We start from the raw sequence: 18,186 nt of genomic DNA, 5'->3' as shown, positions 1-18,186 counted from the left end.
GACATCGGTATGTCTGTATCACCAGGGGACATCCTGGTACAGAGTGGGCAACCAAAGAAGTTTCGTCCTAGGAGATAGATTGAGGAATAGTTGTGTTCTTTGGTGCTTCTGGAAAGTGATTTATTCTTTCTTCAGAGTTTCAGCTACTTATTTCTTGTATATATCACCAAGGGAAATCCTGGTGTCTGCTCCTGCTGTGATAAAGCTGAGGTTTCTCCTGAGTAGCAACCAGTATGAGAAGTACACACTTCTTGTCCTTTTTAAATAGTCTGTCATGCTTTCCTTGGCATGTGGATAGCTAAGGGGGAATGTGATAATAATCTGTACCTATCTGGATGATATATGTACAAAGAAGGAAAAGCAGTTGTTTCAGAGAGTAGAAGTGTAACTAGGAAAAACTAGAAAAGACTGAACATCAGGAAATGCATTGTGACAGTAACATCTGTTGGAACACAGAGTAATCTCCCTTAGAAAATGGTGGGATCAGCATTGCTTTTGACATTGGAAGCTCAAAGAGACAGAACATAGTTTGATCCATGAAGCACTTGGCTTCCAGGGAGGCCGTCTGTGTGATCCAGCAGGTTTTTTCCATCTCTAGCTTTGGCAACTCCATCTTCCTGACGATCCCTGGGTGATGAAATATCATTATAACCTTTTGAAATAATATATTGGTGCCTGGAGAGCAGAGGTGATTTTTTTTTTCATTTGCAAGTGAGAGTCGGTGTGTTAAATTACTGTGCCTGTTATTAAATGGATTGAGTAAAGAGTTTCCTGTGTTTAAAATAGGACATTTTCTCCCCATCTCAAACGAACCACCTGAGACTCACTTGGGTTGGGAGTGGAAAAGGTGAGGGTTAGAAGTTTAAACATTCTTCATCGTGTTCCCTGAGGCTCAGGTTAGCAAAGCTGCTTGGCACCTGAAAGCACTTTAGCAAACGCAGCAAGTAACATTAATGCTGATTTACAGAGGATGAGGAAGGCTGTGCTGTGTCTGCCATAGATCAGGAGAGGTAGAACCAGCCCTTCTGGTCCATCAACGCTTCTATTTGTTAATTCAGCTCTGCGGGACATGAAAATATCCAAAATACTGACAGACACATTGACTAAATGCTTAAGTTGTTTAACTCGAGAGCCATACTTTTGCTTCTTTTTTTGGAATTAATTAGAAAGTTGTGGTGCTCCTTTGATTTATTTATTTATTTTTTAATCATATCCAGCAGTTGGTGCTATTCTTGATAACTAACAATTGTTTCTGCCTCTCCATGCAGTGCAAAAAAACTGGTAGTTGTCTGGTACTGCTGAGCATTGTAGCTGGCAACATTTGAGACTCCAGACGTGGTGATGAATTGTGCTATGATATATTAATGTTATTTTGATCCCTGCTCTTTCAGAATTACATTGATCCAATTAGGTTAAGTAGCTTGCCATCTAAATTAATTTATTTTACTCGATTAATCTCCTTTACTGTGGGTCAGAAACAGAAATGTAAATCAATCTGTTACATTGCATATCTTTTTTTGAGGGAGGTAATTAAATTACTGAGTAGATACACATGTTAAGTTTGTTGTTCAGTATGTTAAACACTGTTGCCATAATTGCAAAGTGAAGTGGTGCACGCTCAGTAGTGGAATTGGAGTGCTTGTTACACTTAGCTTTGATAAGCTTTCAAGAAATGCCAGTGCCTGACTAGCTGTCCCTGGATACTACTGCTGTGTGCTTATTCAGTGGCAGAGCTTTTAGGATATTAGGCATTTCTGGAAGGGGAGGTTACAGCTTCATCCCCTGCTAGAAATTGTTGGGTTCCCTGGTGCTGTGTTTTGTGTAGGTCCCCAACATCTTTAATGCAGAGGTACCTTTCCCCTGGCTCACTCTCAAGCCTGTGCTAGCACTTTGCATGGCAGGAAGGCAGATGTCTTAGTAATGATTTCTTAGTTACTAAACTAGGAGTGTTAATGCAGTCTCCAGAAAAACTTCCATAATATGAATTCCTTCTTTGTCTGGCTACATGAAGACGTACTTCAGTTTTTGGTCAGCCCAACAGTGGTACGTTATCATCTTGCTCTTCCTGCCAGCCTTTAGCTGCTCACACAGGGAATTCTTAGTGTTCAATTGGCATTTCCATTGGTCTAAATTGGGATCTCATCCTGATGAAACACATCTGAGAGGGAGACTGACGACAGGGATATCAGAAGTTTGTTCACCTGCTGTAGTTCCTCACTTTAGTAAGGAGAAGTGTTTACGAGAGGCTCACAGACAGCATTGATGCAAAGGAATGAGATCCAGTGGTTGGAAACTGAACATTGACAAAGCCAAGCGAGGAGGTATGAAGTGTGCTGCTTTTTACACTGAGTGTAATTAACAGTGAGGAACTTAACAGCCTCGTCACAGCTTCTTCATCGTGGGAGATCTATGCAGTAAAGGAATGAACAGTCTGGTTCCATCACAGTTATTGTATCAGAAGGCTAAGTCGTGTCAAATGAGCTATGTAATGTGACAGGTCAGCTTGCTGATCACAATGCTCCCTTTTGGTATTAAAATCTATGACCCTATGAAATATTTTCTAAGCCTTTACCCGAGGGTAGAGCAAGCAGAAGCAGAAAGGTCATCTTTATCATCACTGCTGTCAAACACTTTGGAAATAGCAGAGCACAAGGTGAGTGTATTGCTCAGCCTCTGCCTTTATGCCATATCTGTTACCCTATACCTTGCCTGCATTTTGTCCCACTGAATAAAAATTGCTCCAGTACCCGACGTAAAATCCCATTTGCAAAAAGCGCACAACTTGGCTTAAGCAGGAATGGGAACTTACCTCTTGCCTTTACAAAATTTATGAATGCCCTCTAAGCAAAAAGCCTGTAGTAGTGTATAAAAAATAATGATAATTAAGAAAGCAGCTGCTCTTTATGATAATGAGAATGGCGGTAGAAAACGTAGATAGAGCACACTTCATTTCAGGCAGGCCATCCAGAGGCAGCAGGCACGAGGGCTGAGATAAGCATGGGTGCCAAGTGCCATCTGGAACAGCTTGGCTGAGGTGTCCTGGGCTACTTGGTGAAATGTACAGAGCATCTGAAGTGGTGCTGGGTGCTCGGTTAGGCAACCAAATCCTGCTGTGAGTGCTGGGGTTGGCTGAGATCCTGAGCAGTTCCTGTACAACCCACCTAACGCTGCGGCGTTGTAACATTTATTACACATGAATATTCTGATGTTTCCCCCAAGCTGAAAACTCTGAATAGAGAATCTGTGCTTGAGTGCTTACTGTGTGTGTTAAGCTTTGCTATCTTCGTGCTTTTATGCTGATATTTATTTCTGTCTCTCCGTCATGTTTAATTCACCTTTTTTTTCCCCTCATACCTTAAGATATGAACTTTTCAAGCAGTTAGCTCTCTAATGAGTGCTAATACAGTTCCTAGCAAAACCAGATCCTGAAGGTCCTGATTTTGACTGAGCTGTTGGATATTAACATAATGCAGATAAGTCATTAGAACAATGAAAATTAAATATTCATGTTTTAGTTGTAATGTTTATACATAGTACAAGAAATATGCAGCAACACTCTGCGTGAGTTCACAAAAAATAGATGAATGTGTGCAATGTTAACCAGGTTTCAACTTTAAAGGGGTCTCATTTGTTCAAATAACCATTGCGAAGGAGAAATGTATTTGGAATGGAACAGAACTTTTTGGACTACTTTTCAGACTTTTTTTCAGACTACTGAAAGTCTCTTGAGTCCTCTACAGGTGGTGGTGGCATTTAGAGTCATAGAACCATTTGAGTTGGAAGGGACCTTTAAAGGCCATCTGGTCCAACATCCTGCAGTGAACAGGGACACCTACAGCTCCATCAGGTGCTCACAGCCCCATCCATCTCTGACTTTGAGTGTCTCTCAGGACACTTAGTTTTGGATTCTTCTATATTGTGCTTTTGCATTTCAATAGGATGTTTGTCAAAACTGGAGTGTCGTAGCCTAAGGCCTCTCCTGAGAGTCAACATGCATACATATTCTTCCTTCTGGCCTTGTTAAAAATGCTCTTTAGGTAAAGAGTTGAAAAACAGATCAATAGCAGGACTGTTACAAAGGCAGAGGCTGCTTTCCCTGTTCCACGTGTTTCTTACAAAAAAGATCTTTCCATAGTTGTCGCATCCATGCTCTTTTCTGGGTGTTTCTGAAAAACAGTCACTGTAAGTCAATATTCTTGATAGCATTGTCAAAGGCAGAGGGAAAGCACAGAGTGAATGAGCACAAAATGTCTCATCACAGACGTGGTCTTTCATCATCTGCTGAGACATTATTTCAAGTTGTTAGATTTCTGTTCATGAATATCCTTTTCAGATGATGACAATAAATCCAGCGCTCTGACTTCTGTAGTGTTCTTCCCTGAGTGTCAGTGGAAGCTTGTTTCATTTACTGAGTGCTAACCAAGTCTTTGGGTTGTGATAGTGAATGATTACTTTATGTAGTATAGTAATGTAGGAAAACATTTTCTTTTTCCAAAACCTACCACTTCTTAACAATACTCCCATCTCTAGATTACAGATTTAAAGTGAAATACAGTAAAAATCATATGAATGATGCAATACCGAGATGAGCTGCACGCAGACCTCATTTGGAAGAGAAGGCAGTTTGGAAACCTGTATGCTTTCCACAATTAACAAAGGAAGTGCTCATGCACTGCAGCTTTCAGTACAGAGCTACATTTTCTCCTATTGCACGCACACCCTGGTAGTCACTGCATCATTAATGTTCACCTTTGATTGCTTTCTCCAATGGAACCACTAAAGGACAGAGTCAAGGTGACGTGGCCTTAATGTGACCGGTGTGCTCTGTTGTCTTTTTTTTTTTTTCCAGGGGCCTGTTAGCCAGCAGCTTCACAGAAACACATTATTTGAAGGATGGTACTGATGTGGTTCTCGCACGCAATTACACGGTAAGGCTGCGCTGCGTGGCTGGATGATGCTTCATCGTTAAAGCTCAAAGTGCTCTCTGCTGGGATCTGAGCCGCGGGATGAAACAGCAACGCGAGTGATCTTTTCTTCTTGTTGCCTTCAGTACCTTTTTGACTGCTGTGATCCTGCACATGAATTTTCAGAGTGTGACTTTAAAGGGAAACTGTGGGGTTTTAACCATGTGATTTTTATTTTTTTTTTTAAATTTATTTTTTTTTTCCCCCCCCCCCCCTCCCATCTGTAAGATTTACAAGGCTGCTTGGAAATATGGCCATTAAGACTTTGAAATAAGGCAGCCATTGCTGTGGTGTTAAGGAGGAAAGGCCTTGGGTTCTGGCAGTGAGGATGTGCTGTATGATTGCTGTCATGCAGAAGCTGCCACCAATGGGCTCAAAGGCCTGGGTGGGTTTTCTGCACTGGAATCCAAAGCTGGGTTTGGGGGTAGGGGGGTGAGTTGGGTTTGTTTTTGAATCCAGATCATGCAGCTGTTGTGGATATACTTATATCTCTGTGTGTGCATGGCTAATCTGCTCCTGGTTAAAGTCAGCACAAAATGCTTTTTATCATGAATAATTTAAACTGCTTTTTTTAATAAATACAAGGTGCTTTAAGCCAGTAAAGTTTTTGTCCTCTAAGCAATATCAACGCCTTGATTAGAAGCAATGCAGCAAGTGATTTTAATTATGAAGTTCATCTTTTATCTGCCTGAGTAATCCCAGCTCCTGTAAAGTATTTGTTATGTGACGTTATTTATTGACATTGCTGGAAGAAGCATTGTGCTTTCTGTTCCCATCCATAATGGGCTTTGCTGGTGTCAGTGAAAGGCATTATTTCTGTGCATTACATTTTACTTCTGAAGAAGCATCTTCGTTACCGCCCAGACCTCCCAAGTAAAGCAATCACTGTGAAAGCTTTCCTGTTTGCTGGATGCTCGTATCTGCTTCCAGATCTGCTCAGCAGTAAAGTCATTTGTTTTAGGAAGAGAAAAGCTGCACAGATTTTCTAAGGAAGTAAAAAGCACACAGCACATGATCGGAGTAGCAAACGTTAACATGAGCATGAGTGTAGCTAATGATAGCTAGGCTTTCTCTTCCAAAAAAACAAACAACAACAACAACAAAAAAAGTGGCCTAAAAACCTTCTGTTTTGGAAAGGGCAGTAAGTAATGAATAACACTGGTGTTTCTTTTTGCTGCCTAAAGGATGTTTTGTTTTGTTTTATTTCAAGAGGAATAGAGAATTAATTTTCCACTCAGTACTGCAATATGATTTAAAAAAGATAAGCCTCAGATTTTATTGTTGTGGGCAGATACAGTATATACATATACATACATGTATATATCAGAATAGGCTGCCCAAGGAGGCTGTGGATACCCCATCCCTGCAGGCATCCAAGGCCAGGCTGGATGTGGCTCTGGGCAGCCTGGGCTGCTGGTTGGTGACTCTGCACACAGCAGGGGGTTGGAACTGGGTGAGCATTGTGGTCCCTTTTCAATCAAGGCCGTTCTATGATTCTTTGATAGTCTGTAGTTGAAACCAAATACAATTTCCTAATGAAAGTTGCTTAGTCAGATTGTGCTGGAAGGTTAAACCAAGGCAGCCTGGGGATTTCCCTGGCACATGTGCTGGAGCCCAGCTTGTTCTGCTGCATAGCACTTGGGGAAAAAAAATGGCAGCTGTCAAAAACTAGTTGCTATGAAATGATGTCAAGCAAGGATAGAATACCGATTCAAGTGTGACAAATCAGCTGTGGTTACTATTTGTTTTTAGAGAGTCATCCGTTTCATATACTAGGGTACTGGAATAAAGGGTTTTTGGCAGGAGTGGAGAAAAAAAACAACCTCTTGCAGTTTGGTGGAGTTACTGAATTAGAAATCAATTTTCTACCAGTCCAATTGCAGGACGTGCTCTGGTAAGTTTACGTTTTCAGTATGGAACTGAAAGGAACTTTGAGTGTAGCATGTGGGTCTTGGAGAAGCTGTGAAATGGGCCACAACAAGAAGCTCAAATTTAATAAAATAGCAGGTTGTGTGCAGAGAGGGAAAAAATCAGGAATTTTGTCGTAATTCACTCTTTGATAAAGACAACTAGCTGCACTGCAGCTGTAGTCTACATGGGTCGAGATATCAGCTCAGCCTTCAGATTTTGCTGAGTGCTTTGCTTGACAGCAGTGGCTGGTTTCCTAAGAGCTCTGCCTTAGACTTGGTTTAAGTGACACAAGTGAAGTGACTTTGTGTTTGTTTTCGCATGTCAGGGATACTGCACGAGTCAGTATTTGTTCAGAGGGCTCCTATTTCGTCGCTCTTATCAGCTAGATGAGTCTAATATTGAAATAGTGATATAGCTTACTTATGCTGAAAGCGTTGGTATCCACAGCAGTTGTTACTGGAGCAATCACGCCCCAAAAATTCAGTCTATGACTTCCTGCCTTTTATTGTGGCTTTATCTTTGCTAACAAGCTACCAGCTCTTTATGAGTATCAATGATTAAAAAAAAATACTGGAGAGTAAAATACCATTACCCTGCTACTGTCACTTTGATCACCAATAAAAGCTATCCTGGCTTTTTAAATACAAGCCTCATGATGTTGTGCTGTTCTGTTGCTTGTGTTGGAAACACAAATGCTCTAAACAAATATTTTTCAAGGTATATCCTTATTTGCAGAAAAATTTTGTCTGAATCATTCCCTCTTGCCCAATGTTTTTTATGACAATGCTTTCTATAACCAAATCAAGACATTCTTTAGAAATCTATGTGAAGCTTTGTAAGTAAAAGCCATGCCCCATTGCTGAAAAGGTTAATTGATGCAGCCAGATAGATGTGGATGAACGAAGCAATAAAAGGCACAGTGAGATGACTGTCAGGTTGGAGCATGAGTGATAACTTTCCTTTGCACTAATAAGGAAGAAACCTTTTACAACGGTATTTTCGGTTTCCAAGTAGCATTCAAGGGAGCCATGAGAAGAGAAACGCTGGACGTGACACAATTGTTGCTTTCCAGTCAGTCACATAATTGGCAGTGTAATATAACCTTTAGTCAACAATAAAATTAACCTTGATTCCAGACAGATACGTCTATGCTGAGAAAGTATCTCTGCTGTGGGTGCTTTTTGCAAGCAGTGAATTATTAAGGAAATACAATAACCTAGCTGCAAAATGAAATTGGATTTTTGCCTCTCAAAATAGAAGACCTCTTAGTCGTGGTTGCTCTTAATAATGTGCAGCCAGTCGGTTGGGTAATTCAATAAAAGGTTTCCTTTCCAAATGGTTTCCCTTCCCCTACGCTTACTTTTCTATTTTTTTGTTCCCAAACTGTGTTTGGGATTGTCTTTTTTATACCTGCCTTTGAACAGAAGTATCTCCTGTGGTCATACATGGACATAGAAGATCTTGAAGACAAACATGTGGGTTTAAAGCAAGTGGGAAAGTATGTCGGTAATTTTGTAAGGTATTCTGTACTATAGCTTTATATTAAATATCAGAAGAAAAGAAGATTATCACAGACATGCAAATTTAAACTCTGCTGGTCTTCTTTAAAAACAAAAATAACCCCAATCCTCTATCATCTAAGTACAGTCAGGGTTTCAACTGAGGATCACCTTGGAGTGTTAAGTCAACGCTGTGAATATTTAGTGGAGAAGGTGCTGTCAGTGGGCTTCTGAATGCTGTAGTCTGCAACTGAAAATAGCTTTCATACAAAGGAGGTGGGAAACCCTGAGAAAACAAGACTTTTAAGAATGCTAAAATATTTTCTCTTTTCTTGCAATCAGGGTCACTGCTATTACCATGGAAATGTACGAGGCTACCCCAGTTCGTCAGTCAGTCTGAGTACCTGCTCTGGACTCAGGTGAGCCAATGTTTCAGTAACATTTCAGCTCTTTAATAAGTCATCTTCATACTCACTAAGTTCTGATTTACCAATACCTGCTTTTCAAATGGTTCCACGATTTCTGTAAACTCATTTACCTTGTTGCTCCGAAGAAAAATGGAATAGAAAACGCAATGCTGGGGATGTCCATGCAATGCATGGAGGGTCTTGCAGCAATGAAGTACTTGGCGTGTTCTGTGACTGGCAGTGCCTCAGGGCCCTCCAGCCCTGCTGGTGAGAGCTATTTCACCAGCAGTGCAGGACTGCTTTGCAACTGGTGCATTGGGCAGCAGTTCAGTTGCTAGGAGAGTTTGCTCTGTAGAAGTGGCTGTGGAACTCAATAAACCGTGATGATGGCAGGTATGATGCTCACTGTTCAGATTGTAGCTACTCGTTAACAAAAAAGTAGCAGATTGGTCTTGCTGAAAAGAAAATCTCTTCTGATTTGGAGAAAGGAACAAGCTGACAACATTTTAAATACGCAATGGACACAGTTCAGAAAACAATTATCTTCCTTACTTGGACAATCAGAGGCTGGTATTTACTCACAGAGCTGTTCCAAATCACTGTAATTAACTGTAAATTGGCTCTAGTGTTCTCCCTGGAAAACCTAGTTTTCCTGTCAGGTTTCCAGCTGTCTCAACCTTTTTCTGGGTTTGTTTAATTTATCTACAAACAGCAGGAGTAGCTGGAGTCTTTCTTTTTCCCTTTGCATTTTGTGCAGTAGTAGTATTAGCACAGCTATTATACTGGAGCTCTGGAATGGAGAGGATCAGAGCAGTTTGCCACCAGGACAGCTCTCCCTGTTCTCTGCAGTGTGTTGGGTTCCCGTGGCTCATTTCCACATAGAGAGGGATTTTTCAGGGTGCTTCAGTATGTATCTGGCATCTTCCACAGGTTTGCTTTAACGAACCCTTTGCGTGAACCATGGTAGCTGATGTTCAGCAGTTGTTCTCATGGTCTGCAAAAATACAGTGCATGTTCTCAGCGTGTGAAGCACTGCATCACTAAATGGATTGGGTTGCTGCAAGGTCCACAGGGAACATGTGCGTTCTGCAGGAAAGGGTCTGCGCTGTTGTCTTGTTCTAGAGCTGCCTAGGAAAAAAAGAAATCCTGTTCAGGACAAAGGATTTCCCCATACAAAACGCATTTTATTTCTTCTCTAATTTGCTCATCCTCCTCTTAAAAATGTTGAGCATGCTGAGTCCTTTCCCAGTTTTAGGTAGTCAGAAATGGCAAGATGCTAGCAGTGACATTTTTCTCTCATCTGGCACTACTGCAGATTAGCCCTCAAAGTGCAAGTCTTTATTAGGCTCGATTCCCCATGGGAAATGGGCAGCAGCTTCTTTTTCAGGCAGAAATTTTGCTCTAGCAGAACTGTGGCCGTATCTTGCCATCTATGCCCATGTAACTGCTGCATTCACTGCTGAGGTTGTTCAAGACAGCATCCATGAATGATGACAGCATGTGATAAGGGTGCCTCTGGAGTTATTCCACAGAACTCATTTGGCAGCTCGTAGCCAACAGTAATAACTTCTAGTCATCATCTATGCTTGATTTGAGCCAGGGGCGTCTCGTTGTACGGCTTCATAATGCACTGCCAGCTTCTTGAAACATCCGGGCCCTCATTAAAACTGGTTGGGAAAAAGAGCCCAAATGGTCGTGCTGAGGCTCCAGAAGCACCAAGCATCTTTCAGAACCAGGCCTGCAGGTTATAATACACCTCCCTCACCACACCATTACAGTAGCGCTGTGTCCCTCGAGAACGTGGGTGGATAGTTTTACTGCATGTGATCCAGTCTGAAATAACATCAGGGGAAATACAAGAGTTGAGAACTGCTCCATCGCTCAGGCCACGTGAGGACCATCCCTGGGGCAGCCCTTCCACCGGCAGCAGCGTTGGCAGGAAATGCTGCTCTCCTAAGAGAGGCTGTTTCTGGCTTTGTGACAGCTCCTGGCTGAATTGGACGTATCTCTCTGTCTCGTTCTCTCCATCTGTGAAATTCATTTAATGATTCTTACCTACCTCACACGGCTGTGGTCAGAGTGCCTGAAACACATCTAGTGAAAGGAAGCGTGAGCTGTTGGCTCACCAACATCTCCAAGCACCCAAATCCTTCCACACTCACTGGACAGACACTTTGGGCAGTGTTCCGGGCATGGAGGGGTGGGAGCAGTGTCTTCTCCCTCCAAGTTCATTAAAAGACGTGAAGTTAATCATAAAGGACAGATTTCAGATAGAATATAGCATGAAACCAGAGTGTTTTGTGGTAGAGAGGCAAAACAGGATCACCGTTACCAAGGCAGAAATAGGGGATAGAACAAAACCCTTCGTTACCACTTTTATAAATCTGTAGTGCACCTACTGCTTGAATTTTCATGCAGTTCTTGTTCCTACCTCCTTTACCCCCATTTCAGAAAAGGAAGCATTATATCCAGAAGATATATAGAGAGGAGCAAAAATGATGATCAAAGGTGTGGAACAGCTTTTATTCAAAAAATAGAACAGGATTTGTCAGTTTTGAAAGGAGGTGATGGGGAAAAGGGGAAAAGAAGTTAGACTGAATGTCATGCTGGAGTGGGGACGATTACTGAATATTCTCTGAAACCTTAAAATTAGAAGTCATCAAACGAAATTTTAGAGTAAAGGAAAGCACTTTTTTTTGTTTTGTTTTGTTTTAATTCACCACATCATGAAGCTTTGAAACTCATGATCACAGGTGGCATCAAGTGGCAAAAGTGTCAGTAGATTCAAAGCATGATAAGGCAACACAGGGAGAGGAGCAGAGGGAGCCTCTCAGGGCCTGTCAAACCCTGAGACGTCCCATACAGTTACACCGTCGAGCTGGGACAACAGTCAAGTTCTTGTTACGCTCTTCTATCTTACCCCTAAGCATCTGCTGTTGGCCAGAGCCTGGGTCAGAGTGCTGGTCTGGAGGAACCTTGCTCTTGATCAAATATGACCACTAAGTGCTAATGGGGTATGGTTGCACATCTGAGAAGGATTGTTAGCTTACGAATATGCTGTGATTAATCTGCCAGTCGTCAGATACAGAAAGAATGAAGTGTGAAATCTGCAGGCTGAGACACGTTTGACTAGTTTGCATTTTTCAGGGAGGTAGAGGAGAGTAATATAAAGATAACTGAGAGGCAGACAGAGTTCTTATATTCACAGACACTTCTATACTGCAGCTATATTGCATCCTCTCAGAAGTAACATTTGAGTGGCTCATTTTACATAAGATTACCATGGCGTAAATAGTTGAATTGACACCAACAGCAGCCTGAAATGCAGGCTAGAGGAGAGTATGGCTGTGCTGCAATCTGTGTCCTGCTGGGTCCTCCAGAGGAGGAAGAGCTTAGTGCTGGAAAGGAGATGTGTGTGCTGAATGGGAACAATGGGCAATCAGGATTTCCAGTGCTTCTGTCTAGATGAGAAAGCCAATTAGATTGTCAGAGCTTCTGGGCAGGAGAACATCTGACCAAACACAGTCGTTTTCTTCCTCTCCTGTGGAAATACCCTCCTGTTTATCTAGCTCAGAGGCTCTTCAAGGTTTTAGCAAATAATTTTGGCCTGCAGCCACCACACAACTCTTCTCTGATAAAACTGCATACACTCGAGTGATTTCTTCTTATTTTTTTTCCCCTGTTACTTTCTCTGCAAGTGCAGGATCTGGTATATACATAAAAATGCAGCCTGAAGATGAGCACAGCCTCTATGGTCTGTGCTGAAGTGCAGGAGCTAGCAGGGAGACATGCAGGACCAGGAGCATCTGCTGTGACCTCCATGATGGGAGGCTTTCACAAATGCTTTAGTACTTTAGGGATGCAAATCTCATGGGAAGCCTTTTTGTTCTAAAAAAAACCAAGATGCTCTTGAAAATCCTGAGGATCTCCCTAATTGCCAGGTAACAAGCTCATTTGTGTGTACGAAGTATTCAGTCATTGTCCATAACTGGAAGATACTGTGCCCAGTGATAGCGGTGGGAGCAGGGTTGCAGTAGGCAGTAATTCCTTATGGGGTTACACGGTTATGTGGCACGAGGCTGACAGCACTACAGCCATTTGTTTGTCAGATGAGCTGGCCAAACTCACTGCATCCCAGACACAGTTAGCTGAAGGGGACAGTTGTGTGCCTGTTGTCCCTGGGTACACTTTAATGTCCCTAGGCATCACTGGCACAACCATAAGAGATGATCCCTACCAATAGGCTGAGCCTAATCCTTCTCCTTCCCGTCATGTCTAAAAGCATTTATTAAAAATGAAATGTAATACATTTTGTGACTTGAAGAAATGTTTTACAAACCTTAATGTGATGTGCAACTTTCAATCAAGCTTTCTTTTTTTTGCTATACTATTTACTACACGATACTGTTCAATGTGTTCATTAAATAGGCACTAATGCCAACTTCTTTACTCCACCTTTCTCTGCTTTCACTGGTCAGCCTGGTCACGTTCCCCACTAAGCACACAAGTGACACTTCTGACAACACAGTTACTGTTTCTCACCACCCAAATGTTGGACACGGAATTGCATTTTCACTCTTTATTCAAGGATTTCCTTGCTTAAATTCCAGACATCAGAAGTTGCAGACCAATATACACTCACTCTGGCATGTCTGTCTTGTGAGGAGGAAGCATTAAGTGCATGCTACAGTATTCTCTGGGTATGACTACATTTTTGACACTGTGCTCTAGAATGTATTTTCAGGTTAATGAAAGGCACTGGCTGGAATAAAACATGTATTTGACTAACAACGTGTCTGAGCAGGGGAACCTCTGCTACTGCTGCAGTATGTAAAGCAGTAATTCTGCTGCTATGACCTCCCTTTGAGATGCTGGCCTTTGTTGATGTGGGTCAGGCCTGCTATTTTAATGGAATTCTGATGTGCGGTATAACAGTATTACTGGAGTCTCGTGTGATGCCCTTCCTCAGCACATCATTACTGTGTGCAGTTACTAAAATTTACCCTGTTTGCAGCTGGGTTGCTGCACAGAAAGAGGTGAATTGCCTGGCCAAGGCTGCCTGCAGAGCACTGGTGGATAGGGAAGTATCTGTCTTCTGTCTCTGGAGTCCAGCTCCCATGCTCTGTATTTCCCAGTCTTTTAAAGCTAGAAAAATGGCCAAGCCTTTTGGATTATATTTAAATACTACTTAACCTATTAGAAAAACAGTCCACTTCATTCAGTTATCCCAATTGTGTTCATCTGCAACTAATTACAGCAGAGTAAAAGTGAAAGCTTTTATTCACTACTGCATTTTTTTTTCCCCTTTTCTTTGTTTGCCTGCTTATGTGCCTGGGAACTCATTAGATGAAGTCCTGGGAATGCAGGATTTACAGGAAAAACAAACAAAAATGCCCTATCCCTTCACAGATCACTTTCTGGTATCACACACGTTGAGGAATGCAGCAGTTTTTCATTGCCACACCTCATCTCAGGCATCGGCACAATATTCAGGGACCAGAAGGCTCAGCTTCTGTTATCTGTGTGGCTAAAACTCATTGAACTCTGTGGCACAGCAGTGGGATCTGACCATTTACTTTTGAAGCTGCAGTATTAATTATGAAGTAAAGGACCTGTAGGTTTTTGAATGGCACACGAGTCCTGCATAGTCTTTCACTGTGGACAGAGGCAGACTCAATGTCAGTATGTGGTGTGGAGCACGACAGCCCTCCAGTCTAATTAATTTCTTACAGGCTGAAAGCATCTACATTCCAGTGGTAATAGGGCTTTTTATTATTATTGTTTAGCAATGAGTATAACTCTGAGCTTCATTAAAACCAAATGTTTAATTGCATTCATGGATATCAGATTTATTGATTTACTTAACGTTCTCCTAACACTGCAGCAGAATAATCTATCACGGTTTCATGTAGTGCTGTCCTAGCCAAGTTTTACTTCAGCATCACAATTTCTCAGACAAGTATGCATTGATGGTTTATGTTGGCTGGGACTTTGCTTCTGCTGACAAGTTGGAAAAGAAAAATCCCATTTATATTTTGAGATTTCCTAAAGCCTGTTGATTTATGAAATACGACTGGCCTTGCGTTAGGTTTTGTTTTGTTGGGGTTTTTTTTTCCTGCTTTTTTAAGAGGGGGGGAAAAAAATATCCTATTTGCTTTTATTGCTGATTTAAGTAGAGGATTTATTCCATCAAATTACATTTCCCTAAATGAGATATTCTTTGCAAGGTAAGCAGCACTTAATAACAAATTAGTTATTGAATTAGTTACTAATGTTTTAATTTCTTTTGCCTTGAGACAGAGTGAGAGCTCTCATCCTAACCCATCCCCATCTGTCCATTTGTCATATAACGGCATGTATGAGGCAGATACCAATTGAGTTCACAATTTGAGCTCATTTGCAGCGGTGAGGATGTGGCTGGTTTGTTGCTGAGCCCCAGACATGAGCAGGGCTCAAACCCTGCTCAGAGGCAGAGTGAAATATCAGCTTGGGCTCAAGATTGCACTGAAGCTGCTTCCAGTTGGCTTGAAGCCCATGAACTAATGTCTGGACATGGTGCATGATGTAGATTTTATTTTTCCCCCTCTCTGCTACTGATGGTGGAAAGCCTGATTGTTTTAGATGGGAGCTGAATTGACTCAGCTTTCCTGCTCAACTGTTTTTGTAGGTCTTTCTGAGTTTTCAGTATCACTGTCGTGCGAGATTGAAGCAAACGCATGTACCAGGGGTTAGATAACTAGAAGCCAAAAAAATTATCTTTTATATTGCATTTTTCCCCAGTATTTATAAGTCTGGAAATTCTGGTAATCTTTTGTTGAGGTAGCGGTAGAAATCTCACAGATTTCTGTAGGAGTTGGTCTTTTGTCTGCTCATAGCTGCTTCTCAAGCATACATGGAGTTGCTGGAATGCCTTTGGGGGTTCCTCATGTTGTTTTTGACTGGTATTTTCTAGTTCAACGTACTGCATTTTCATTTTTTTGAAAAGCATTGTGTTATTTAATGTTAACGTCTCCCGAGAAGAAGTTGTCTCACCTTGATCATTAGGGAGCATGGGCTGACTGAGGAGCATAGTAGAACCACTGAAACAGAGGCTTCTTTCAAACAGAAAAATATAAGGGAAAAAGTAATTGCAGATTAATTCAATTGACATCACATTCTCAGTAGTGAAAGACTGGTTTTAGGTATCGTTTATCAGGTCTTGCCACACTAAAAGAGAAAAAAACCAACTTTTTTTGACTAGTTACAGTTGTAAGTGCTGTGCTTGGCAATAATCAAAGGGGAAAATGTGATTATAGGTGAAGAAAATTAGCAAAAAAAAAAAAAAGAGCTGGCCATGAGAATTCATAGTTGATGTTTGTTATCGTATTACAGATGGTCACAAGCTGGGTGCAGGTGTCCTGCAGGCAGTACTCAAAAGAAAAACATGCATTAAATTAAAGCTATTCCTTCCTTTATGCCAAAACTGCAGATTTCTTTTTTTTTTTTACCATGGGATTGCTTTGTATGCAAAGGGTGGCACCGTTCTTAAAGGAATGGGAGTTTTGGTGAGTAGTTGAATAGGCTGTCCTAGCACTTATTTGCTCAATTGAAAACAAAATTAATCACTTGGGTATCTGTTCACCTGTCTGTATGCCCTCCAGTGAGAGAAAACAGGGGGTTATGAGTCACTTTAGACAGTACCTGGGTTTACAAAGGATGTGTTGGAAACCCAGCAATCACTGAGGGGGAGAAAATAAAGGGGTGAGTAAGCTTTATCCAGAAAAAGGATGCTATTAAGTCTCTCCATCTTCAGTGTAAATAATTAAAGAAAATTAAATTACATGTCTTTATAGATACAGATATATATTTTTTTTAAGTTAAGGTTCTAGAGGAATGAAGTTTAACATTAAAAATAAAACCTTCATGGTTTCACACTGTTTGGGAGTTGTTAATAAAGGGAGATGGTCAGGCTGTCCCATTTCAAACAGTGACTAATGGACTTCTGCCTCCACTGCTGGTTCCAGAAGCCTCCAGAATGGAATAATTTATTGCACAAGGGAAAAACAACAACCCTTACTTGATTATGCTGATTACGGAGTTGCTGATTATGGGAGTAAAGAGAATATGCTGTCCTAGTTTCCTAAATTCTTCAAGGAATATGGCAGATCCTAAAATAATTTCTTAGAACTGCAGATTGTAAGGATACTGAATCACAGTGCAACCTGCTTGGAGGTCCCCATATGTCATTCATCCTATCGTGTATCCTAGCTATTGCTACAAGGGTTGCTGTAATAAATCAGTCCTGCTTTTCCAGTTCTCATCCATCACGCGCAGCGTGCTTGTGTGATGGTAAATCATGCATCTTACCTGATTTGCCAAGGGTACTGAGGAAGCTGCAGATGGATTACCAGAGCCTGACTCTGGGTCAAATCAGTACACTACTCTCCGTTTGTTGGGGGTGTTACTGTGAATGCTTTTGCACAGCCTTTTTAATATCATGGATTACCAGTCTTGTTTTACCTTGGGCATCTAGATATTACTCTTCACATGAAATGGTTATTTGTTAGCTTGGGTGAACCAACAATAAGGGTGTTTGGTAACAAATGGACTGCCTGCTTGAAACCAAAGTTTCAGGTAATTGATTGGGACTTTCTTCATTGTATCTTTGTAAGGTTAGAATAGCTAGGACAGCTTTTTCCAAATAATTTCACTTTTTATTTTTGTATCAGCCTTTACGATGCTTCTGGCTCCTTCCACCACGTTTTTCCTTTTTTAAACCTTCTGTAGAACTGTATAGAGACGTGGACTGGTCTTAAAATACTTGTAGTACCTCACCTTTGTTGTAGTACAGACAGAAGAGCAGACACCTATAGAGGAAAAGGAGAAACCAATATAACATAGCCAGCTTTAATCTAAAAATAATAGTGGTTTAATAGCATATAGAGAAAATGTAGAGCAATGTAGAGGAGGAATTGGGGAAGAACACTTTAGCCAATCAAAATTTTCAGAGGGATTTTGGGTAGATTGTAATATTCCTGCTGAAACTTTGCCAGTGTTAAGGGATTTATGCATTCATGATTTAAAGATATGGAAACAGCATGTTCAATGTAGTGTCTAAATGATGAGTACTTGCTATACCACATAAGCAAATGTTTATCAATGTTTAACAAAAAAAAAAAGGTAAAAACAAGTAAACACAAATAAAAACAAAAAAAAAAAAGAAAAAGAAAAAAAAGGATTTTAAAGGATGCCTTTCTTTGATCAAATAATTGCCCAAGGAAACTCAATATTCAGTTTGATGCAGGAACTAAGACCATCTTGAGTTGACAATACGTGCTCAGGATACAAGTTAGACAATTCTGAGTCAGACTTTGAATACTAAATGCTTTCCTCTTGCAGACACAACTCAAGTAGAGATGACTGTAA

General features: G+C 41.1%; 1 protein-coding gene across 1 annotated transcript in view; it reads left to right on the top strand.

Annotated features, from left to right (window-relative positions):
* Positions 1–18,186, top strand: part of ADAM12 (ADAM metallopeptidase domain 12) — a 167,805-nt gene that overhangs the window by 87,809 nt on the left and 61,810 nt on the right. The window contains exons 4-5 of the mRNA XM_042863889.1: positions 4,850–4,928; positions 8,717–8,793. Coding sequence (XP_042719823.1) covers positions 4,850–4,928; positions 8,717–8,793 — 156 coding nt within the window. The remainder of the gene's footprint in view (positions 1–4,849; positions 4,929–8,716; positions 8,794–18,186) is intronic.

This window comes from Lagopus leucura, unplaced genomic scaffold (genome assembly GCF_019238085.1).
Source record: "Lagopus leucura isolate 7727_CA_CO unplaced genomic scaffold, USGS_WTPT01 Super-Scaffold_741, whole genome shotgun sequence".
Lineage (NCBI taxonomy): Eukaryota > Metazoa > Chordata > Aves > Galliformes > Phasianidae > Lagopus > Lagopus leucura.
This window is presented reverse-complemented; position numbering and strand designations above follow the sequence as displayed.